The sequence below is a fragment of the Sorex fumeus genome, unplaced genomic scaffold (assembly GCF_029834395.1).
Source record: "Sorex fumeus unplaced genomic scaffold, SorFum_2.1 ptg000125l, whole genome shotgun sequence".
Taxonomy (NCBI): domain Eukaryota; kingdom Metazoa; phylum Chordata; class Mammalia; order Eulipotyphla; family Soricidae; genus Sorex; species Sorex fumeus.
This window is the reverse complement of record NW_026606182.1, coordinates 2,416,684-2,440,255: the sequence shown is the minus strand read 5'-3', so window position 1 is coordinate 2,440,255 and position 23,572 is coordinate 2,416,684. Positions and strand designations below refer to the sequence as shown.

The following is a 23,572-nucleotide window of genomic DNA, read 5'->3' as shown; positions in this document are numbered from 1 at the left end:
CAGATTCTGATCAGCGCTCGCGCAAGGAGGTGTCAGATCCTCGGCCCCGCTGGAACCTTGGCCAGGCCTTGGGGACCTCGCGGCAGGAACGAGGGCGCAGCGCGCTGGGCGCGGCCCAGGGGTCCCGGCCAACGCGGCCGCGGCCCCCAGTCTAAGTCCCAGCTGCCCCGGGGTCCCCCACCCTTGGCTCCCCGTCTTCCTGCCTCTGATTTCCTGTCGGGGGGGGGGCCGCACCTCCCCGCTGGGTGACCCCGGCGCCCCCTCCCCCTGCAGGGCCTGCTTTTCTCATCCACCAGGCGGGGCTGGCTCAGAGCAGGCCCGCCTTCGGGACCGCGGGAATTCAGGCCGTTTGTCAAGGGCTTCACCGCCACGGCCTCCTAAATCTCATGAATAATGAAACCGTCCGTCGCGCGCCTTGGGCGCAGAACGCCCCACGCACGGAGACGCGTTCTGTGTCCTTCGAGACAAATGCACCGGACCGGACCGGGAAGACGGCTCACGCGCGCCGCTGGAGGGCGGGTCCCCGCGGGCCCCCGCCCCGCATGGTCCCCCCACCCAAGAGCAGAGCCGAGAAGAGACCCCCCTCTACCACCAGGCCCTCAAATACAAAAATAGGCAAAAAAGAAAAAAAAAAAAAAAGTCCAATTATGGGGGGAGGCTGGCTGGCTGGTCACAGCAGGACCCGTCCACCTGTCCCCCCCCCCCACTCCACCCAACCAGGCCCTGACAGGCCAAGGTGGCCTCATTTCCAGGGTCGACCCCTCCCCCATCCCAGCCAGTGGGCAACTGAGACCCAGAGTCCATCCAGGGTCCTAGTGAGCTCCCAAAGGCATTTCTGCATAATTACTAGGTCAGCCACCCTGGAGTTGGGTGTGGCCCTGCAGGCGCACGGTGTGCACGCGCACGCACACGGGCCCACACTTGCACGCAGCGGGGGCACAGGCACGCGCACGCACAGACACACGCACACAACAGCCCCATATTTGCATGCAGCGGGCGCACAGGCACGCGCACGCACAGAGGCAGGCGCGCAGGCCCGCACTTGCACGCATCGTGTGCACAGGCACGCGCACGCACAGGCATGTGCACCCACACAGGCTCACGGGCACGCGCACGTCTGCAGCCAGGTAGGTAGGCACGTGCACGCACACAGGTAAGCGGCAGACAGACACGCGCGTACACACACGGGTCCATGCACGCACACACGCAGCCAGGCACGCGCACGGGCATGCGCACAGGCAAGCACGCACGCGCACACACCTGAGGTATTGCTGAATAACCAGCACAAGATGACAGAACTGGGCCCCGTCCAGAGCGATGGCACAATAGAAGGGCCCTTGCCTTGCACACGGCTGACCCCATATGGTGCCCTGATCCCTGCCAAGGGTGACCCCTGAACGCAGAGTCAGGAGTAAGCCCTGAGCACCTCTGGCTGTGGCCCCCAAACAAGCAATAATAAGAACCGGCCACCGGGGCCAGGAGGTGCCTTAGCAAACTGGCAGTGACCGCGCGCGAGGCTTTGGCTGGATCCCCGAGCCGCGGGGACATCCTTCCTCAGGCCCCAGGGGCGCGCTCCATCCCAAGGGCATTCTTCCCTGCACCCTTCTGAGTCTATTCCCCATGAGCCAAGTCCCCCAGCAGCGCCAGAACCTGAAGGCCCTCTGGTCGCTGTCCCCACCCCGGGACGCTTAAGATCTGTGGAGGGGCCGGAGCTATAGTCCGGTGGGGAGGGCGTTCGCCTTAGATGCAGCCGACCCGGGTTCAATCCCCGGCATCCCATAGGGTCCCCAGAGCATCGCCAGGAGTGATTCCTGAGTGCAGAGCCAGGAGTGGCCCCTGAGCATTCCTGGGTGTGGTCACCAAAAAAGCCAAAAAATAAAAAATCTTAAAAACCGAAGATCTAGGGCTGGAGAGATAGCACAGCGGGTAGGGCGTTTGCCTTGCACGTGGCCGACCCAGGTTCGATTCGCAGCATCCCATAGGGTCCCCCGAACACCGCCAGGAGTGATTCCTGAGTGCAGAGCCAGGAGTAACCCCCGTGCATCGCTGGGTGTGACCCAAAAAGCAAAATAAAATAAAATAAAATAAAAACCTGAGATCTGTGGACTCCGAGCAATGTGAGCCCCAGAGACACCCCCCTGCCCCCCACCCCTGTCCCCGCCTCTCATCTTCCAGAAACTGGGGGGGGGGGACGGGGACTCAGCAGGCGCCTCCCCCCCACCTCCACCACCTGTCTCAGCGTCGTCGCCCTATGGCAGTCCTTCCTTAGCTCCTCCATGAGCCCACTTGTCCCTCTCCAAGCCGCTGTCAACCCCCGGTTGGAGGAACTGCACCATTTTCATCCCTGGGTCCCCCAATCTAAGCATTCCCTGCACCCCATCCTTGGCCTCAGAGTCGGGGTGACAAAATACGAATCTGGGGACTGGAGCAATAGCACAGCGGGGAGGGCGTTTTCCTTGCATGCGGCCGACCCAGGTTCAATTCCCAGCATCCCATAGGGTCCCCCGAGCACCGCCAGGGGTAATTCCTGAGTGCAGAGCCAGGAGTAACCCCTGAGCATCGCCAGGTGGGACCCCAAAAAGCAAAAAAAAAAAAAACAACGAATCTGCCTCCCAGCTTCAAAACTTCGGAGGTGGGGGCAAAGCAGTGATACAGCACTCATGAACAACCAGGATCCAATCCTCAGCACCCCATGTGGCCCCTGAGCACCACCAGGGGTGACCCACAGACAAAAACAAAAAATTGTCAGCGGGGGGGGGGGCGGAGGTGATTTCCTTGATGGGTGATGTCCTGGTTCCCTTCCCAGTACCCATCTTCAGGTGCTCCTGGTGCCTCTGGGGGGAAAGTCTGAAGTCCTTAGCATTCTCATAGACCCCCCAAAAGGCCAGAAGAGCCCCCTCCCCATCCTCCATGCTTTTCCACCTCTCTTGCCTGTCTCCAGTCAAGCTGCTGCCTCCTTTCTGCCGCAGGGCCTTTGCACAACTGTTCCCTTGCCACAGGGCCTTTGCACAGCTGTTTCCCTTCCTCACCTCATTCCAATGTCCCCGTCAATCAGCTTTCAAGCTACAATGTCTTACCACCTGCAGCTCCCTTACGACACTCCCACATATATGATAAATCATCATTTGCACTGTTAGTTACTTTTGAGGAGAGGCTGCGGTTGGGCCACCCCCAACAAGCTCAGGGATTACTCCTGGCTCACTCAGTGCCCAAGATCCGCTCCAGGAACCATCCAGAGCCAGGGATCAAACCAGAATCAACTGCATGCAAGGCGAGGGCCACAACCCTTACACTGTCCCTCTGACCCTGCATCATTGGTTCCTTCGTCTCCATTCCCTGTCTAGACTCTGAGTCCCATGAGCCAGGGATTGTGTGTAATGTGAGATTGTGAGTATGCGGGGCTGAGGGCGGGACCAGGGCTTGTACAATCAAGGCACACGCTCTGCTATTGGGCCATATCCCGGGCCTGTGTCTCTGTTTATCACTGTGTCCCCAGCCTCTAGCCGAATGCCTGGCATAGTGGGAGACCACCACCACCGCCCCCTGTTCAGTGGGTGTGAACTGGTGAGTTAGTTCAAGGTCTCAGCCAGAAATCAACGGGGCTCAGCGTGGTACACAGTTTGCCGCCATTAGAAGAAGGTCATTTAAGGGCTGGAGCGATAGCACGGTGGGTAGGGAGTTTGCCTTGCATGCAGCCAACATGGCCAACACAGGTTCGATTCCCAGCATCCCATATGGTCCCCCGAGCACCGCCAGGAGCAATTCCTGAGTGCATGAGCCAGGAATAACCCCTGAGCATCGCTGGGTGGGCGTGACCCAAAAAGAAAAAAAAAAAAGAAGAAGGTCATTTACCTGGACTCGGGGGTTTGTAAGCATCTGCTCCCTGGCCTTAGGGACGAGCCCAGAAAAGTTGTAGTGGACGGTGGAGAGAGGTAGGAAAACAGCTCAGAGGGAAACGTCCAGAGGAAGAGAGGGAACAGGTTGCATTCGATTTGCCCAATGCGAGTTGCGCAGAGCAGGGCTGACGACCTGGGTGAGGAGTCTCGCCCATGGGGACAGAGGGCAAGTGACCCAGTTCACAGAGCGACAGACGACAAACAAGGGCGGAATTCGAGCCTGCCTGGACCCAGAGGTCACAAGCGACTTCAGACAAAGCCCACGTCCTGGCCAGGAAAACAGGGCACAGAGGCGCCTCGGGTGATGGAACCCGGGGAGCCCCGGGTGGATGGTCGGGCTGAGCCTCAGGCCACATAAATCACTGCACAGGAGGAAGTGGCCAGCAAGGGTGGGGAACCCCGACAGCCTCCGCCCCCTCCCAGTCTCACAGAAGAACTCAGGCCCCCAGTAGAGCTTGAAGCATTTCCTTTCCATTTTTCTCTTGTTTTTTTTTTTATTCGTCTGGGGCCCATATTGGACGATGCTCAGGAATCACTCCTGGTGGTGTTGAGGGGATGCTGCATCCTATGGGATGCCAGGGATCAAACTGGGTCTGCCGCGTGCAAGTCAAGCGCCCTCCACACTGTACCATTTGCTCTGGCTCTTTTTTCTCTAGAAACTTCTGTGTGGAGGTTGCGGGAGGGCATTTGCCTTGCATGCAGCCGACCTGGGTTTGATTCCCAGCATCCCATAGGGTCCCCCGAGCACCGCCAGGAGTAATTCCTGAGTGCAGAGCCAGGAGGAACCCCTGAGCATCGCCAGGTGTGACCCACCCCCCAAAAAAATACTTCTGTATCGGGGATCTGAGCTGATTTCTATTTGTGGCTGTGACATAAAGCTTTGCTTGACTGTAACTGTAAAGATGGTGCTGGCTGGGGAGGGCGCTCAGTGAACTGAGTTCCTGTTGTGTACTCCTGAGTCGCCTGAGCTAGATGTGCCCTTGTGTGCACCCCTAAATTAGAAAGTATGTGGGCTGGAGCGAGATAGCACAGCAGGTAGGGTGTTTGCCTTGCATGTGGCCGACCCAGGTTCAATTCCCAGCATCCCATAATGGTCCCCCCGAGCACTGCCAGGAGTAATTCCTGAGTGCATGAGTCAGGAGTGATCCCTGTGCATCGCCAGGTGTGACCTAAAAACAAAAAAATAAATTAAAAAAAAGTAGAAAGTATGTTATTTGGGGGGGGGGGGGTGTGGGGGGCCATATCTGGAGGTTCTCAGGCTACTCCAGATTCTGTGCTCAGGACTTGCTTCTTCAAAGTGCTCAGGGGGCCATATGGGATGGGGATGGGACCCAGGGGATGGGACCCAGACTTCTTGCATGGCAAGCCTGCACTCAGCCCATTGCGCTCCTTCCAGAGAGAAGGGGATTTAAAAGAGCAATAAACAGGGCCAGAGCAATTGGACAGTGGGCTGGGGCATTTGCCTTGCTGACCCAGGTTCGATCCCCATCATCCCATCATCATCAACCCCCAGAGCACTGCCAAGTGAGGGTCCCCCAAGAAAAGCACTGAGCAGGGCTAGAACGATAGTACAGCAGGTGGGGCATTTGCCTTGCACGCGCCCGGCCTGAATTCGATCCCCAGCATCCCATAGGGTCCCCCAAGCCTGCCAGGAGTGATCCCTGAGCACAAGTGCCAGAAGTAAGCCCTGAGCACTGTCGGGTGCGGCGCCAAGACCAAAATCAATAACTGAATAAAATTAAAAGCGATGAAACAAGTCTGAGGAGATAATTTCAGTGGGTATGGAGTTTTCCTTGCATGTTGCCAACAAGGATTCGATCCCTGGCACCACATCGGGTTCCCTGAGCATCACCAGGAGTGATCCCTGGGTGCAGAGCCAGGAGTCAGCACCCCCCGGGTGGGGCCCCCAAAACAGCGCAGAAACTGAAAAGCTAAGTCATGGATTATGTGAGTGTGTGTGTGAGTGTGTGTGAGTGTGAGTGTGTGTGTGTGTGTGTGTGTGTGTGTGGCGGGCGAGGCTGGGGTGGGGAACTATAAAACCAAGAGAAGAAGATGCCTATGGTTCGACCACCTCATTGTCCAGATAGGGATACTGAGGGTCAGCCCAGGTTCCAGTGCGAGGTAGCCAGGCTCAGTCCATGACGGACTCCCCCATCCCGAGACCCCTGACCGCTCACAGAAGCCCACCTACCTGGTTCCCGGTTCCATGAGCCTCCTCCGGAAGTTCACGGTTTCTGCAGCAGCCCTGGGCCAGCGCTCCAGCCTCAGCGTGTTCGCAGGGGGCGCGCACAGCCCCCCGCTCCATGCTGGCTGAGTCAGTCTCGGGCAGCTTCTGTGACCTGATGGCGGGGCCTGGGAAGAATGGGAGAAGGACAAGGGCTGGCAGGCAGCCCATCTGCACCCCAGCCCAAGCTCACCCCTAGATGCACAAGTAGCCAAGGAGTCCGGCTGTCACCCACTTGGTCACCTGTCTATCTAGTCACTCTCAAACACTCCGCAGCAGTGCCAAATGTCATGAATGACATCAAACATTTCCCTCGTGCTTTCTAGAAGTTGTTGCTACCAGGGCTGGAAGGAGAGGACAGCGGGCCAGGCACCTGTCTTGCGTGGGGCTGACCTGGGTTCAAGCCCCGTCACCTCAGAGGGTCCCCTGAGCCCCCAGGAAAGCCAGGAGGAAGCCCTGAACACCACCAAGTGTGACCCGAAAATGAAACCCCCCAAAAACAGAAGCTGTTCAGTGGGTTCTGAATCAACTGGACTGCTCGCAAAATGCTCATGGTCAGTTCCCTGCCCGGGGATACCCACTCAGACTCTCTGCGGTGGAGGTTTGGGTGTGCGTTTAAAATCAGTTCCCTTGAGTCCAGTGGGTAGGATGTTTGCCTTCCATGAGGCTGACCCGGGTTCAATCCTCAGCATCCCATAGGGTCCCCCAAGCACTGCCAGGAGTGATTCCTGAGTGCAAAGCCAAGAGTAAGCCCTGAGCATCGCTGGGTGTCACACACACACACACACACACACACACACACACACACATACACACAAAGCACTCTAGGGGCCAGAGCAGCAGCAGTACAACTGGTGGGGCGCCTGCTTTGCACACAGTGGGCTTACCCGGATTCAACCCCCCAGCATCCCACCTGGTCCCCCAAGTCCCACCAGGAGTGGCCCCTGAGAGCAGAGTCAGGAGTAAATGCATCCCAAAGAGAGCCTCCTGGGGCCCCTGGAGCGATTGCACAGCAGTTAGGGCATTTGCCTGGCAAGCTGCACCCCATAGAGTCCCCCAAGCACCGCCAGGAGTAGTTCCTAAGTGCAGAGCCAGGAGTAACCTCTGAGCAGTGCCAGGTGTGGTCCAAAAGCAAAACCCACAGAGAATCTCTTATCCTGTATTGCCCATAAAATTCTTGCCCATTTCACATAAGCCATCTAAGGTCACTGAGCGCCTATAACTGCTACCTGCAGCTGAGCTGGGTTCAAATCCAGAACTGTGTCCCTCAGGAGGTGGGAGGGAAGGGCACTGGGGCCACTGGAAAAGAAACACTGGGAGTGAGGCCAGAGGTATTTTTCAGTTGAGGCGAGGGTTGTGGACAAAGGGAGCCGACCAAGATCCCAGGGGCTGAGGCCAACTGAAGAGAAAGCCCGTGCTCTCTCTCACCTGATCCCCGTCTCCATCCTTCCCTCACACTTCAGGGCCTTGGAGGGCCAGGGGCAGCAAAACGACTTGACTTGAAAATAACCTTCTTGGGGGCTGGAATGATAGCACAGCGGGTAGGGCATTTGCCTTGCACGCAGCCGACCCAGGTTCGATTCCCAGCATCCCATATGGTCCCTTGAGCAGCACCAGGAGTAATTCCCCAGTGCAGAGCTAGGAATAACCCCTGAGCATCGCCGGGTGTGACCCAAAAAGAAAAAAAAAAGAAAGAAAGAAAATAATAACCTTCTTACTGACAGAACCCCACGACACAGTCCTGAACTCACTTACCTTAAATTGACCCACGCCTCCCCCCACACCTCCCACCAGTCCTCACCTGGAGTTTCCTTCAGAGCATCTCAGAGGATGCTGAGAGGATGGATCTTTGGTCACCAGCCTCAGCTGAGCGCTGGAATATCTCACATTCTCCCCGGGGGCAGCCAGGGCAGTTTCTTCCGGCCTCCGCCCACACGGTGGTCGCGGTGGGGTCACGCCGGTTCCTTGGTGACTCGGGGGTCTCTGATGTCATCTCCCTGCGCCGTTATCTGCTCCGTGGGGAAGGGGGCGCGCATTCATTCCATCCCACCTGGGCGGTTCTTTCCGGATCCCAGATACAAAAAAAGCATCATCCCCAAGACGCCTTCATCCCCAAGGCGATGGTTTTCCCGGGGAGCTGCCGAGAGGGTCTACTCCACGTGCCGCCCCCCCTCCTGCTCCCACTTCGCCCAACCAAAAGGCAGATTTCTTCTCGAAAAGGCACATGAACCGTGGGTCTGAGCGTGGTGATCGTGGGAAGCCGGCAGCGGACCGGCATGCCCCACCCGGGGAACGGACCCCTGGACCTGTCCAGCCGGCGGCCAATCCCTCCCGGATCCGCCGCCGTCTCCTCTTCTCCCCCCACCCTCCTCTCCACCGCCTGCCCCAGCCAGTCCTCACCTGGGCTCGGGTTTCCACGCACCGGGGGGTGGCGGGGCGCGGGGCGCGGGGGTCAAAGCCTCTTGATTTTAACAATGAATCAGAACACGGACCCGGAGTGAGGCGAAGGCCACGACCCCGCCGCGCCCCCATAGGCCCGCTCTCGGCGCTTTATTTGCATGAGCGCCGTGCGATTGGACAGAAGAGGACAAGGGGCGGGGCAGAGGCGGGCGGTGACCGGATGCCTTCGAGCGCGGGACCCGCCGCGCGTTCTGCCCGGGAAGCTGGGTACCAGCAGCATCCATCCCTCCGCGGGGTCCGCGTCCCCGGGGGTTCTGCAGGGAGGTGGCACGGACGGGTCTGGCTCCTAGGGATCTAGTTCCCCTTGAGGAAATTCCCGAGGGTGGCTTAAACTCAAACCTTGTGCTAGAGACTTAACTGACAGCGCTAGAGACATATCCTTGCCGGAACGTGGTTTTCTTACGCGTAAAACAAGGAGCGTGATGGTAGCCGTGAGCACGGAGGGAAACGCAGTTTTCAGCCTCCATTTGCAAGCTGCCACTGACCCAGACCTCATTCATAAGATGCACAGTTCTCCTATGTATACATATTTATCTATTGGCCAGGATGGGAAACCGGACCTTGGTCAAGAATACTGACCCCCGCTCCATTGGGACTCTCAGCCGCCTTGGGATACTCACCCAATGGGGGCATCCCCCATTTCCACTCCGCCTTCCCCACCTCACCTCATCTCCATCACTCCTGCCCTAGCCTGAGCTCTTAAGAGTGACACCCAAGTGCCGTTCTTTTCTGAAACCTGGTCCCCAGCGGACCCGGTTGCATCCTAGGGATCGTCCCTAAGAGAGCATACGGCTCCCACCCGCTCCAGTCGGCTTCTTGCACCTCAAGAAGTGCCCCTCCCCTAGCCCGTGCAAACCGGCTCCACAGATGGCGCCTACACTTACCCTGCCAGCTTCTCTTCCCAGACGTTTCATGGAGACATCAGAACCCCAAGGAGTTATGGAACCCCCCACTTCACAGCAATCTGAGAAATAAGCTCTCAACTGAAAAGTAATAGAGTCCAGACTAAACTCCTGGGGCGTGACATGGTCCAGGGATTAAGGCACTTAAATACACGCTGCAGACCCGGTCCTAATCCCAACATGTATGTTCCCCTGAGCACCACCAGGGGGCACTTCTGAGCACACAACCAGGAGTAGCCCCTGAGCAGCCAGGGTGAGCTCTCTACCCCCCAGACCCCCCCCCCCCACCGAAGACTAAACCCTATTGTGGGGACCAGGAAATAGTTCAAACCACGGGCACTCATGCCTGTCAGTAAAGGTTTGATCCGTGACAAGCAGAATGTGGCTCGGTAGTCGAGGACATGCCTAATGCCAGGAGATCCTGAGTCTGATTCCCAGCACCTCATGCCCTCTGGCCAGAGAGAGTACAGCAGGGAGGGCAGCTGCCTTGCATAGTCTGTCCAAGTTCGATCCCCCCAGCACCAATACGGTTCCCTGCACACTGCCAGGAGTGAGCCCTGAGCCCTGCTGGGCGTGGCTCTCACAATGAAAATAAATTCAAGGGGCTGGAGCGATAGCACAGCGGGGAGGGCGTTTGCCTTGCACGCGGCCGACTCGGGTTCGATTCCCAGCATCCCATATGGTCCCCTGAGCACTGCCAGGAGTGATTCCTGAGTGCAAAGCCAGGAGTAACCCCTAAGCATCGCCAGGTGTGACCCGAAAAAGCAAAAATAAATAAATAAATCCAAACCCTGGTGTATCTTACTCACTAGCCCCCAGATAAACCTCGCCCGCTGACCGTTAACTCTCGTGCCTGGCCTGTGCCAAGCTACACTTGGAGGAGCTTCCGCTTGGTCCCCACCTCTGTGAGGTGTGAATCGGACTCTAGTTTCCTGGCTGTGCCATCTGAGGAAGTTACTCACTATCTCTGAGCCTGGCACTAGCCAGCTATTACCTTGCCTTTGCTGTTCAGGGCATGGCCCTAGCGCTCGAGCCGTACGGGTCCAAAGCCTGGAGCCCCCTCAGTCTGGGCCCTGCTGCAGCCCCGCTGAGCCTCAGGGAAAGGAAATGCAACCCCCCTCCCGACACCCCAGTTTTCATGGTACTTATGTTTTTTTTCTTTTTGGGTCACACGTGGCGATGCACAGGGGTTCCTCCTGGCTCATGCACTCAGGAATTACTCCTGGCGGTGCTCGGGGGACCCTATGGGATGCTGGGAATCGAACCCGGGTTGGCCGCATACCAGGCAAACACCCTCCCCCCCGTGCTGTCACTCCAGCCCTGGTACTTATGTTCTTTCCGAGGCCCAGAACCCCAACAAGATGAACAAGCGACAGGGCTGGAGACACAGCAGGGTGGGTGCTCGCTTTACGCTGGGCTAATGCGGGTTGGATCCCCAGCACCACATATACTCCCCTGAGCCCTCCAGGAGTGACGCCCGAGCACAGTGCCAGGAGTAACCCCTGAGCACTGCTGGGTATGGCAATACCCCCACCCAAGAAAGTGTGTGCTCAGCCCTTAAGAGTTCTCCCCAGGGCTGAAGCGATAGCACGGCGGGTAGGGCGTTTGCCTTGCACACAGCCAACCCGGGTTCGATTCCCAGCATCCCATAGGGTCCCTGGAGCAACGCCAGGAGTAATTCCTGAGTGCAGAGCCAGGAGTATCCCCTGTGCATAGCCGGGTGTGACCCAAAAAGCAAAAAAAAAAAAAAGAAAGAAAAAAAAGGAGTTCTCCCCAGAGGCCCTCAGGTCTGGGTGGCGACTGTTCAGGGATCCCGAAGCTCAAGTTTGCCCAGCGGCTGCGTCACCCTAGCCCTCCAGAGAGACCCTATTATGTTTCTCGGGAAATGTTGACATAACTCTGGGTGTACAGGCATACAAACCATTCACCAACAATAAGTCACGAGTTTATCCATTTATTTTTTGGTTTGGTGGTCACACCTGGCAGTGCTCAGGGGTCACTCCTCTTGGGCTCAGGGGACCAAGAACATGGGGTGCCAGGGATTGAACCCGGGTCGGCCACGTGCAAGGCCAACGCCCTACCCGCTGTACTACTGCTCCGGTCTGAATTTTATTTTAAAAGGAACTTGGGAAGGGGGTTTGGGCCCACCCTACAGTGCTCAGAGACTACTCCTGGCTTTGTGCTCAGGATCACTCCTGGTGATGTCTGGAATGAAATCCCAACACACGCGAGACAAGTGAACATTCTCACCCCATCACCCACTCTCCAGTCCTTAGGGTTTGTTCCACACTCAGGAACATGAGCCCATATGAGGTTTAAGACAGGTGTCCCCCCACCCTCACCCCCCTCTACTTCCCTTTCCCACCCATCGGCTTAAGTGTCGGGGGGATGATGGGCGCCCTCCTGGTCCCTGGCCCACCCCACGAAGTCTGCGTCTGCCACGGGACAGCGGGCGGGGCCCAGGGCTGGTTCTCAGCGCAGAGTCAGGGGACCGATGGCGGCTCATGGGGCCCCGGGGAGAGAGGCCCCGTGGGATAAGCCAGGAAGCCGTTCGGTGACCGGGGCTCACTCCCCGCTGTGCCGGGCTCTGCCCGTCAGCCGGCGGCGCTGGGTCTTGCTGGTCCTCGTGGCGCTGGGTGGCTTCTTGGAGTCCGGGGCCCGGTGGGCACGTTTCCTCTTGACCTTCTTGCGGTTGTGTGCGTGCAGCGAGGCCGTGAGAGAACAGATCCTGTGGGCGGGCGGGAGGGCAGCCCGACCTCAGTTTCCCCGGGGGAGCAGGACACAGGGGAGAGGCTAGCCTGCTCCAACCCCGAGGGCTGCCGGCTCCCAGCTGGGAGGGAGGGACTCGCCCGGCACGGGGGACACCGGGCCACACACAAGGTGGGCGGTGGAGGGGATGGGGGGCTGAGGTGCCCCACGCCACCCGCCCGGGCCCCACACCCGATTCCCAGAGGGCAGGGCTCACCGCTGGGACAGCAGGGGGTCCTTGGACTTGCGGGGCAAGGCTCTGGCCATCTTCTCCTTACTGGGCGTCTCTCCCTCCGGATCCTGCTAAAGATGCAAAGAACAGAAAGGAGGAGAGGGGCTGGAGCCATAGCACAGCAGGGAGGGCGTTTGCCTTGCAGCGTCCGACCCGGGTTCGATTCCCAGCATCCCTTAGGGTCCCCTGAGTACGGCCAGGAGTGATTCCTGAGTGCAGAGCCAGGAGTCACCCCTGAGCATCACCGGGTGTGACCCAAAAAGCAGGGAAAAGAAAAAAATCCAAAAAGGAGGAGAATCAAGTGGGGCCAGAGGGATAGCACAGCGGGTAGGGCACTTGCCTTGCACGTGGCTGAACTGGGTTTGGCCCCTGACAACCCATGGGCTCCCCCGACCGCCACCAAGAGAGATCCTTGAGTGTCGAGTCAGGAATAAGCCCCGAGTACCTCCTGGCGCGGCCCAAAAATTTAAAAAAAAGAAAGGAAAAGCCGGCCTAGAAGGGATTGTCACAGGGCAGGGGGGTGACGCCCCGAGTGAACCACCGTGGCGTCAGTGGGGGGGGGGTGAGTCCAGGGGCAGGGAGGGCGCAGGGAGAGGAGCCGGGTCCCGACGTTGACACCCACGGAGGACAGCGGGTGCCCGTGGCCCCAGGGAGCAGCTGCCACCAGCTCCGAGGGGAAGGGACCAGGCGGGGTCTAGCCCGGGTCCTGGACGAGGAGCCAGGGAGCCTGGGACCCTAGGAATCCGGAAACAGAGAGCACTGGTGACCTCAGGTGACCGTGTGCACCTGCCCGTGGGTTCCTGCCCCGACAGGCCAGTCTCCACGCTGACCACACTGCACGGCCCCTTCACCCCTAAGGACCCAAGGGACCTGCTTCCCGGGGAGAGATGATGAACCCCTCTGACCCCTGACACACAGTGGGGGACAGGCGGGCTCCCACCCTCCTCCCCGGGCTGGGCCGACACGCACCTCCGGCAGGGGCAACCCCAGCAGCCGCGCCCCCGAGAGGTCCAGGTCGCTGATGGTGGTGACGGTGACCGTGTGGTTGGGGTGGTCGTACTGCACCGACTCTGTCTTGGCGGTCACCAGGCGGTCCAACTCATCTGCCTCCTCTGCGGGGGATGCGGGGGCGGGGGTCAGCAGGCTGCCCCCCCTCCCCGCGACAGGAGAGACCCACACCCCTTCCAGTCCCCCCAGAGACAAGGCCGTGACCCCTGCTGGGAACTGCTCTGCCCTGACCCCGAACTCAGAAACTGGGTCTTTCTGCTGGGCCAGGTTTGGGGGTCACCTCCTCCTGGTCTGACCCTGCCGGGGGTGGGGGCCTGAAAACAAGCACCCCTTAGCACCCAGACGCACCCAGAGCCTCCTCTCTCTCCGCCAGCATCTTCAAGTACTCCTGATGTCGCTGAAACAAGACGGTACCCAGTGAGTCCGGCATCTCGGCCTCCAGGGGGCTTGGCTCTGGGCCCCCTCCGGGAGGGGGCGGGTCAAGACCTGGGCCTAAGGCAGAGGTGGGGGGGGGGCCCTCTCCTCCTCCCCTTCCGGCCCTTCACACCCCTCCCCACCCTCCACACCTCTTCCCGCAGTTTCTTCTGCTCCTGCTTGAGCCGCTGCTTGATCTCCTGGATGGCCGCCTTCTTCCGTTCCACCTTGCGCTTGTGGAAGCCGGTGAGGTAGTCCCTGCAGCGGGGGGCGAGCGGGTCAGGGGGCCCAAGCTGGGGGTGGCCTTACTCTAGGCAGCGGACAAACGGCTTCTGTGTGCCACTCCTGGGAAGGGAGTTTCGCTCGCACCATTGACCAGACCAGACTCGAGGATGCAAACGCCAGGCCCGCTTGATTGCTAGCTCGAGCTAGGGTCCGAGACTCATCCAAGGGCCCCCCGACTCCGAATTCTGAGCAGCTAAGTTAGGGTTTGGTGACATCACAGCATTTTTCCAAGAAGTTCCAGTATGTTTCCACTTCTTGTTCCCAGTCCTGTCCTGTGACTCCAGGGACCAACACTCTATTTCCAAGTCTTGGTCTCTGTCCGGTCCTGTGACTCCACTCCCTCGCCCTCTCTGTTTGGCTGGGCGCCAGAGCCCAGGCCCCCACACTGGTAGGCTGTTGCCACGGGTCGGTGTATCTGCCCAGGGTGATACTGTTTTCTGAGAAGTCGGGACTTTCTGATGGAGGAAACCGAAACTCAGGCCTGCTGAATTTCGGCCTTAAAGTGGAGCCTGTCATGGCTCCACTTCGGCCTCACACTCTCCTTTTCACAGATGAGACCGTGAAGTAGAGTGGTTAGCTGAGGGACAGTTTAGCCAAGAAAGCGCTTGGTATGCACGGGGCCCCCTCCCCATGGGGTCCCCTGAGGTCTGCCAGGAGTGATCCCTGAGCACCACTAGGGGGTGGCCCAAAAACAGAAGACAAAAAAAAAAAAAAGAGCCTTAATCCAGTGGGTAGGTCACTTGCCTGCATGCAGCCCACCTGGGTTCTATTCCCGCATCCCATATGGTTCCCCCAGCTCCACCATGAGTGATCCCCGAGTGCTGAGTCAGGAGTGAGCCCTGAGCACTGACAGGTGTGGCCCCCAAAACAAAACAAATGAAAGAGGGGTGGGTTGTGGAGAGATGGCAGAGCTGGTACGGCCCTTGCCTGGCACTCTGTCAACCTGGGTTCGAATCCAGCCAGGATTAACAGGAAGCAGACGCTCAGGGTCAGGAGGGAGCCCCTAGCCCCACGCAGCGTGGCCCAAACTCCCCCACCCCCCAACCAGGAGAAGATGCTCTTTTGCCACCTCTATCCTTTGGCATCACCACTGACACTGACGGGCCCTGAGCTGCCTACAGGTCAGTCTGGGGTCGAACCCCCAGACCCTGCCCCCTGCCATGCCCCCATCCAATGAACAAAGCTTCTTCCTCAAGCTCCAGGACCACCCCCAGCAGGAATTCCACTCCTCCTGGACCGACACCCCATTTCCCCAGACCTTCGGACCCACCTCTAGGTCCTCTCCATGCACCCCAAGTTCCCCTCCCCAGGACGATCCCGCGCCTTTCCCGGGACCCCAAACATAAGCAGGTTCCCGACCCAGCACCAGGGATCAAGGCGGGCTGAAACTGAGTCGGAGAAGGGGGTCACTTGCCCGGACGGATCGCGGAGACTTAGGGGTCCTGGGTAAGCTCGGCACAAGTGGGGTGGGCGAGCCTGGGTGGGTGGGGGTGATGGAGGCGGTGGTCAGTCCACTGGGCAGACCCCGAGACTGGCTGAGCGGACCCGAGTTTGGGCGGGCGGACCCCGAGTCTGGGTGTGTGGACCCCGCTTCTGGGTTTGGGGACCAGAGTCTGAGCACGGGGACTCGGATATGGGGGACCCCAAGTTTGGGCGCGGGGACCCGAATCTGGGCGGGCGGACCCCGAGTCTGGGCGCGGGGTCCCGAATCTGGGCGCGGGGAACCGGGTCTGGGCGCGGGAACCCGAGTGTGGTGGCGGGGGACCCGGGTCTGGGCGGGCGGACCCTACGTCTGGGCGCGGGGACCCCAAGTCTGGGCGCGCGGAGCCCGGGGGCGTGGGCCCACGTGGGGAGGCGGGGCCGGAAGGGCCCTCGTGGCGGGCGCGCGGCGTCGCCCCCCGGCCCCGCCCCGCCTCGGCGCTCACCGCCGCTTCTCCTCGTCGAAGCTGAGGACGAGCCGCGGGCGCCGGTCGTCGCCGTCGCGCTTCTTCTTCTTCTTGTTGCGGCCCATGGCGGCGACACCTCGGCGGCGCGGCGGCCGGCACTTCCGGGTGCGGCGGCTTCCGCTTCCGGGCGGCGCCCCGCCTCTTAAAGGGGCCCTGCCCAAGCCGCGCTCTCCGCCCCTCCCGCCTCCTGCTGGGAACGCGTGAGTCGCCGCCCTCTGGGCGTGAGTCGCCGCCCTCTGGACGCTGGACACACGGTGGGCGCACTCTAAGGAGCTGTTGCTTAGTGGACGCCTGAAATTTGTCTGTGAAGCCTTTTATTCGATGTGCACGGCCAGAGTGTCCTGCCCCCCACTGCCAGCACGCCTAGGAATGCCTCTGAGCACCAGGCTGGGAGCAACCAAAAACAATCCGACAATAGTAACAAGGCATTGTAATCACTCCGCTGTTTATTGCAACATTATTTCACGTTAAAAGTAAACAATTAAGGGGCTGGAGTGATAGCACAGCGGGTAGGGCGTTTGCCTTGCACGCGGCCGACCCGGGTTCGATTCCCGACATCCCATATGGTCCCCCGAGCACCGCCAGGAGTAATTCCAGAGTACAGAGCCAGGAGGAACCCCTGAGCAACGCTGGGTGTGACCCAAAAAGAAAAAAAAAGTAAACAACTCAAGTCCCCATTGACAGGATGAGTCAACTGAATAAAGAAGCCGCATAGTGTATGGAGAAGCCGAATTCTCATGTCGTATAAGTTGTCCATATTGTATAAAAAAGCTGAATTCTTCTCATTGTCGAAAGAAGCCGGATATTTTTGTAAGGAAACAGTCTTCGAGAGGGAAAAGATGCAATGTTGTTGTTTACGGTGAAAACAAAACATAAAACATAAAAAACCACCCGGGAACAACTCTTGCAGATTATCCAATAAAGGAAGCCAGAGGAGGCGAGCGCCTCGCGAGCTGGACTGTCTCTCGGCCTCTACTTTCCTTCCCTTTGCTGTGACATCACGATGACTGGGGCCAGGGGGTTACCCAGTGCCCTGGCTGGGGTCTCCTGCTTTTCCAGCTGTCGTGCGCACGGGGTTCTCACACCCGGTTGCGCGGCCCTCCGAGCACACGTTCCTTTCTGGACGATGCGCGCACACGCGTGTGCATAGTTGAATCCCAGGTTATGGCTGTGGTACCCGCCAGGGGTCGCTGTGGAGCTCGCGCTTTCTGGCTGATTTATTATTTGCTTTAATAAGAAGAATGATAATAATATTACAGTATAATTAGATACTATTATAATCTTTTATAATAATATTATAATTCGTTCCTGAGTGCAGTCATTCCTGGCTCTGCACTCAGGAATGACTCCTGGCGGTGCTTGGGGGACCATATGGGATGCTGGGGATCAAACCTGGGTTGGCTGCATGCAGAGCAAATGCCTTACCCGCTGTGATATCACTCCAGGCCCCATTTGTTTATTTTTTAGGGCGGGCCACAGCCAGCAAAGCTCAGGGGTTACTTCTAGCTCTGTGCTCAGGAACTATTTCTAGCGATGCTTGGGGGACCCTAGTGGATGCCCGGGATTGAACCAGGATCGCAAGCACCCTACCATCTGTACTATCTCTCTAGCACTGCTTATAGTTCTTTTTTTCTCCTCTTGGACATACGGGGGTCATGCCCAGTGATGCTTAGTCACTACCTCCAGCTCTGCATTTGGGAGTCTTTTCCACAAGTTCTAGGGAACCCTATGGTGCAGGGAGGAACCCAGTGCTTGCCACGAGGTGTCCATCCTGCATGCTAAGTGGGTGTGCTAGCCCTTCCGGCTATCTCTGTCCTCATGCATCTTTATGATGCTCTCTGGTTTGCACCCCTAAGGAAGAAAATGTAACTCTGGGGCTGGGGAGATAGTACAGGTGTTAGGAACTTGCCTTGCAGGGGTCCGGCTCCAGTTTGATCCCTGGCACTGCATAAGGTGGGCTTCCAGGAGTGATCTTCAAGCACAGCTAAGTGTGACCCAAACACCCAAACAATACAGTGAAGTTTATTGAGTAGGTACTAAGTGCCAGGAACGGATCTAGACGGCATGTTCTTTTTTTTTGGGGGGGGAGAGGGGTCCAGGCAGAGAAAATTTGGGCCACACTCAGCAGCACCCAGGACTTACTCATGGCTGAATACATGAATACTCCTGGTGGTACTTGGGGAGCCATATGCAGTGCCAAGGTTCGAACCCGGGTTGGCTGCATGTGAGGCAAGTGCTTACTTCCTGGGTTATCTCTCTGACCCGGCACTTCCTCTTGTCATCACCCTCCCTGTGTTGATGGTGTTGTTGAGATGCTCACACATCCTTGCTTTGGGTGCTGAAATACTTAGTCAGAGTGCTTGCTGGGGGCTGAGCTTTTGTGGTAGCACATGTCTTTTTTTGGGGGGAGGGTCACAATACCCAGCGATGTTCAGGGGCTCCTCCTGGCTCTGCACTCAGGAATCACTCCTGGTGGTGCTTGGGGGACCCTATGGGATGCCGGGGACCAAACCTGGGTCGGCCGCGCACAAGGCAAACGCCCTCCCCGCTGTATAATCGCTCCAGCACCGGTGGCACATGTCTTAATGGTCAGGATGACAAGGGCCAGAGAGATAGCACAGGAAATCAGATGGTTTCCTTGCATGCAGCCAAGCTTGGTCTTAACCCAGCACCACATATGATCTCCAAGGGTTACTCATGAGCACAGTCAGGAATAGCCCCTGAGCACTACCAGGTGTGGTCCATAAACAGAGAGAGGGATGGAGAGAGAGAGAGAAGAGAAGGTTAAGTTGTGCAGAAAGAATAATGAAGAGTTGTTGGTATTTATTCTGCTCTCCAGATGATTCTCCTTGCCTTGAAGGTCTGAGTCACATCTTACCGGAACTCAGAGAGATACAATCACTTGTCCAAGATCACACGGACAAAAAGGTCAGGTGTGGGCCAGAGAGATAGTCCAGCAGGAAGGATGTTTGCCTTGCACACACCCAACCTGGGTTTCATTCCCGGCATCCCATATGCTGCCCCAAGCACTGCCAGGAGTCATTCCTGAGTGCAGAGCCAGGAGGAACCCCTGAGTATCACAGGGTGCGACCCAAAAAAATCAACAGCAACAAAAAAGCTCACGTGCTGAGGCTGGAGGTTACACACAGGGTCTCCACCAAGCACTTCTTCATTTCTTGGTTCTTCTTCCATAGGGTCGTGGGGCTGGGGCCAGAATTTCCAGAGCCCGTACTGTGGGACAGGCACCCTGCATTGCTCAGAGCGGGCTCATGCTTACAGCAGCCTCTCCTTACAACTGGCCTGCGTGCTGTTTCATGTTTTTGTTTTTGTTTTTTTTTTTAGGTCACACCCGGCAATGCACAGGGTTTACTCCTGGCTCTGCACTCAGGAATTACCCATGGCGGTGCTCAGGGGACCATATGGGATGCTGGGAATCGAACCCGGGTCAGCCGCGTGCAAGGCCAATGCCCTACCTGCTGTGCTATTGCTCCAGCCCCGCGTGCTGTTTCATGGAGGAGAAAAGGCTCAGAGAGGTTGGGGAACTGATGCTAGCGCACACAGTGAGGGAGCTGAGGTTTGAACAGGGGCCGCCCTGGCGCTGAGACCAGTTTCTTTCCTCCTCACCCAGTCTCTCTGCCTCCAGAGCTTTCCTCCGGGTCAGAGTGGAGAATTGAGGCTGTTTAACCTGTGTGTGGGGAGAAGGATTGGAAGAGGAAGGCAATCGAGGAAGGGCACTCCCGCTCCTGGCCAGCAGAGGGCGCGCTCTTTAAAGCTATTTCCCGCGTGCGACTGGAGAGCGGGTAAGCTCAGGGCGTAACCCACTACCCTGCGCTGACTTAGAAGAACCGTTCTCGGGGCGCACTGACAGGGAAACCATCTGCCTCAAAGTTGTCCGAGCCCGGGGCTGGATCAATAGCACAGCGAGTAGGGCGTTTGCCTTGCACGCGGCCGACCCGGGTTCGATTCCCAGCATCCCATAGGGTCCCCCGAGCACCACCAAGGAGTAATTCCTGAGTGCATGAGCCAGGAGTCACCCCTGTGCATCGCCGGGTGTGACCCAAAAACCAAAAAAAAAAAAAAAGGGTCTAAGCCCCTACCGCGAACCCATTTTATGGAGGAAGACCCTCCGACGGGGTGGGAAGCCCCCCCCATCATCAGGCTGGTGCTCCCTGGAGCTTGGCTAAGCGCCCCCCATACTTGGAGACGTGCCCTGGGGTTTGGGGCGGGGGGGGGGGGGGTGAGGTTCTGATTTGCATCCCTTTAGAACATTCTTGGTCTGAGGGGACCCTGGGAATGACTGTGATTGGGGGTGGGGAGGCAGAAGGCACAGGAGAAAGCGCTGTCACCGCAGCTGGCTGGCAGCCACTCGGGCGGGCGAGGAGACTCCCTGGGCATTGCCCTCCCTTTGCCCCAGCAAGTGGCAAACGCCCGGCAGGTCCTTGGGGGAGGAGCCTTGGGCGGGGCCGGCTGAGTCCCCGCCCCCTCGTGCTCGGGAAGGGGCGTGGCCTCTGGGCTTGTGTTTCTGCCTTTATTCTAGAGCCGCTTTGGGGGCAGGGCAGGGACCATGAGGTTGCCCCCTGCGTGCACCGTGTGCCCTCTGCCATGGAGCCCTGCCATCATTCTGGGTTCTCGCACGGCTCCCCCCACCCCTGCCCCAGTCCTTCCGCATGGACTGGCCAAGGACATCGCCCTCATCCTCCACCCCAGTGTGGGGGTGAAGGGTCCCGCCCAGGCACCCTGCATCACTTGAGAAGCGGGTATTTGGCTTGGGTGCACAGAGCGAGGGTGTCCACCAAACTCAATTAGCTGGCACAGGTCAGGGAGTTAAAGCATCCCTCCGTTTGCTTTAGTTTGGGGCCAAGGCACAGTGCCAGATGGACCCGAAGTCGCTGGGTGGTGGCTAGTGCCTGGCCCTGACCTTGGCCTCTTCACAGGGCTCCTCTGATGCCACCCACTGTCACTTGTCACCCCCTTCCTTCCCACTCTCCCACCCCCCCATGCAAATGCAGGAATTGGGGCGCTGAGAAGCAGTGTTGGTGCAGAGCTTCCTTCTGGCTCAGGAAAAAAATAAGTGAGGGTGACTCTTCCTCGATCTCTCCGTGGGGACCAGTTGCCATGGCATGAGGGCTGCCCGGGTTCCAGCCCTGGAGCTCCCCTCCCCGACATCTCTAAGTACTGGTACGTGCTGCCAATCCCAGGGGCTGTCAGAGGGTCTCATGTAGTCATTGAACCCCCTAACTCAGGGCCAGAGAGATAGTACAGCAGAGAGGGTCTGCCTGGCAGGCGGCTGACCGGGTTCCATTCCCAGCATCCCATATAGTCCCCCAAGCACCGCTGTCATTCCGGAGTGCAGAGCCACGGGTAACTCCTTAGCGCCTCCAGGTGTGACCCAAAAAGCCAAAAGTAAATAAATAGATGCACCCCAGTCTACTGGTATGGGGGGTGAGAAATGTGGGGCTCAAGGGACAGGACCCAGGGGATCAGGCGGAACGTGGCCCCATCCATGCACACAGGAGGCTTGGTTCAGGGGGAGCAGAGGCAGCTGCCTTTATTGGGGGCTACGGGCTGGCCGGGTTCACTCAAAGGCCATGCACTTGATCTTGAAGTCCCCGTCGGCGGCCATGTAGCTGATGGCCTCCAGGTTGAGGCGGTTGGGGAACTTGAATGTGTACCCATCCGGGAGCGTGATGGTCAGGTCGGCGGTGTCGAAGGCAATGCACACCTGGGGGGCGGGGCGGCAGGCAGTGAGGGTCGTGCGGCCCGCAAAGGGAACCTCACTCCCAACAAGGGCTTCAGTTGGACCCCCGAAAGAACCCCACCCCCCTGGGGAGGTGGCTGAAGGTGGGCGTGAATGATCCTCACTAGGGGTCACAAAGAGGGATGGGACCAAGGGACCTAAGTGTGTGGACGCAGATTCCCAGCCCCGCCCCTCGGTCAGCCCCACCCTCTGGTCCCAGCCCCACAAGCCCCGCCCTAGACCCCGCCTCCAAACCTCAGCCCCGCCCCAAATCTGCGAGCCCCGCCCTTCTGTCAGCCCTCAGTCCCGCCCCCTTGATCACAGCCCCGCCCCAAACATGCAAGCCCCGCCCCTAGGTCAACCCTACAGTGCAAGCCCCGCCCTTCTGCCAGCCCTCAGCCACGCCCCCTTGATCACAGCCCCGCCCCAAACATGCAAGCCCCGCCCCTAGGTCAACCCCACAGTGCAAGCCCCGCCTTTCTGCCAGCCCTCAGCCACGCCCCCTCGGTCCGCCACGCCCACCTCCACGACACTTCCAGGCTGGAAGGGGAAGGCGGGTTCGCGCTGCTCGGCCCCCCACGCCCCGCCGTCCTTGCTGTTGCACACGATGGTGTTGGCATCGCCGTGAGCGTCGAAGCGAGGGTTGAAGTGCAGGCACAGGTTGTCGCTGTCTTTGCCCAGGTTCAGCACGAAGCTGGGGAGCAAGGGGTGGAGTGGGGGGTGTCTCTCTGGACCGGCACCTCCCCGCCTGCGGCAGAGGGTCTATTCCGCCCCGAGCCCCACCCAAAGAGCTGCGGAGCCGCAGGGCAAAGCGCCTGGATTCCAAGGCCCTGGGCACACTTTGCCGCCCCGCTCTGGGTCTATCTCCCCACCTGCACAATGAGAGGAAGGAAGGAAGCGGAACGAGGAGAGCGTCGGGAGGCTCTCCCGGTGCCAAGAGCCCCGCAGACTTTGAGTCTCAGCCCCTTTGGTCAAGGTCAAGACTGCCTCCAGGGGCCGAGGAAGGAGGTAGTACCGGGTGTTAGGTAGGGTTTGACCGTGCGCCAGCTGCTCAGACATTCGGTTCCCCCAGCACCGCCAGGGGGCACTCCTGAGCACGGAATAGCCCCTGAGCATCACACGAGGTGACCCTACACCCCCTGCCCCCTAACAAAGACCCCTCCAGGGGACCTGTGGCTGGCGGCAGAGCATCTGCGTCACATGTGTGAGGTCCTGGGTGCCACCCACAGCAGCAGGGGAAACAAACAAAAAGAAAAAACCTCGCTCCAGGGGGCCAGAGAGGCAGCACAGCGGGTCGGGCGCTAGCCTTGCACGCACCCGGGTAACCCATATGGTCCCTGGAATCCCACCAGGAATTAATTCCTGAGTGCAGAGCCAGGTGTAACCCCTGAGCACCGCCGGGTGTGGGGCCCCCTCCCCCAAATAACAAGACTCGCTCCAGATGACCTCTGGGAGGGCAAGTCCCACCCCTCTCGCAAGTGAACAAAAACTAATCATGATAATATTTCCGCCGAGCAACGCTGAAGCCCCGTGACCCCTTGAGGGTTTGGGAGGATGAAAGGAACAGGGCGGGGCTCTTTATATGGGCCGCGGGACATCACCCCGGCCGCTGACCCTCTGCGCTAACGGCACAGCCGCGGCTCCAGGTGCGGCCCGCGGCTACGAGGCTGGGCCTGGGGTCACCTGGGGGACAAGAAACAAGGTCGGGGGCAGTGAATGC

General features: G+C 59.0%; 5 protein-coding genes across 6 annotated transcripts in view; all 5 read right to left on the bottom strand.

Annotated features, from left to right (window-relative positions):
• The window catches only part of TRIOBP (TRIO and F-actin binding protein), a 59,613-nt gene extending 51,215 nt beyond the window's left edge, over positions 1 to 8,398 (bottom strand). The window contains 2 exon segments of the mRNA XM_056137469.1: positions 6,088 to 6,248; positions 8,305 to 8,398. Of these exon segments, the coding sequence (XP_055993444.1) occupies positions 6,088 to 6,248; positions 8,305 to 8,398 (255 nt within the window).
• GGA1 (golgi associated, gamma adaptin ear containing, ARF binding protein 1) overlaps positions 1 to 23,572 on the bottom strand; it is a 119,471-nt gene that overhangs the window by 47,148 nt on the left and 48,751 nt on the right. The window lies entirely within an intron of this gene.
• The window catches only part of PDXP (pyridoxal phosphatase), a 32,620-nt gene continuing 17,298 nt past the window's right edge, over positions 8,251 to 23,572 (bottom strand). The window contains exon 3 of the mRNA XM_056137591.1: positions 8,251 to 8,263. The gene's annotated coding sequence lies outside the window, so the exon portion shown is untranslated. The remainder of the gene's footprint in view (positions 8,264 to 23,572) is intronic.
• NOL12 (nucleolar protein 12) lies at positions 11,421 to 16,203 on the bottom strand. 2 transcript variants are annotated; one of them, XM_056137594.1, is made up of 6 exons: positions 16,095 to 16,203; positions 14,037 to 14,142; positions 13,819 to 13,867; positions 13,432 to 13,574; positions 12,448 to 12,533; positions 11,421 to 12,210 (listed from the first exon to the last, which is right to left on the bottom strand). In XM_056137594.1, the coding sequence occupies exons 1-6, from the start codon at positions 16,178 to 16,180 to the stop codon at positions 12,048 to 12,050; spliced, it is 633 nt and encodes a 210-aa protein (XP_055993569.1). In that variant the 5' UTR covers positions 16,181 to 16,203; the 3' UTR covers positions 11,421 to 12,047. The 2 variants fall into 2 exon arrangements, with proteins under 2 accessions (XP_055993569.1, XP_055993570.1); XM_056137595.1 differs by having other exon boundaries at positions 12,448 to 12,530.
• Positions 21,638 to 23,572, bottom strand: part of LGALS1 (galectin 1) — a 125,668-nt gene continuing 123,733 nt past the window's right edge. Inside the window, exons 4-5 of the mRNA XM_056137601.1 lie at positions 22,375 to 22,546; positions 21,638 to 21,837 (exon numbers count right to left, since the gene is read on the bottom strand). Of these exons, the coding sequence (XP_055993576.1) occupies positions 21,691 to 21,837; positions 22,375 to 22,546 (319 nt within the window). The 3' untranslated portion in view covers positions 21,638 to 21,690. The remainder of the gene's footprint in view (positions 21,838 to 22,374; positions 22,547 to 23,572) is intronic.

Bases quoted from the DNA above. Each gene is read 5' to 3' on its own strand.
- NOL12 (XM_056137594.1), bottom strand. From the start codon at position 16,180: ATGGGCCGCAACAAGAAGAAGAAGAAGCGCGACGGCGACGACCGGCGC. The intron at 14,143-16,094 runs GTGAGCGCCGAG...CCCCCGCTGCAG, and splicing joins TTCGACGAGGAGAAGCGGCG to GGACTACCTCACCGGCTTCC. The intron at 12,534-13,431 runs GTGCGTGTCGGC...TTGCATCTTTAG, and splicing joins TGGGGTTGCCCCTGCCGGAG to CAGGATCCGGAGGGAGAGAC.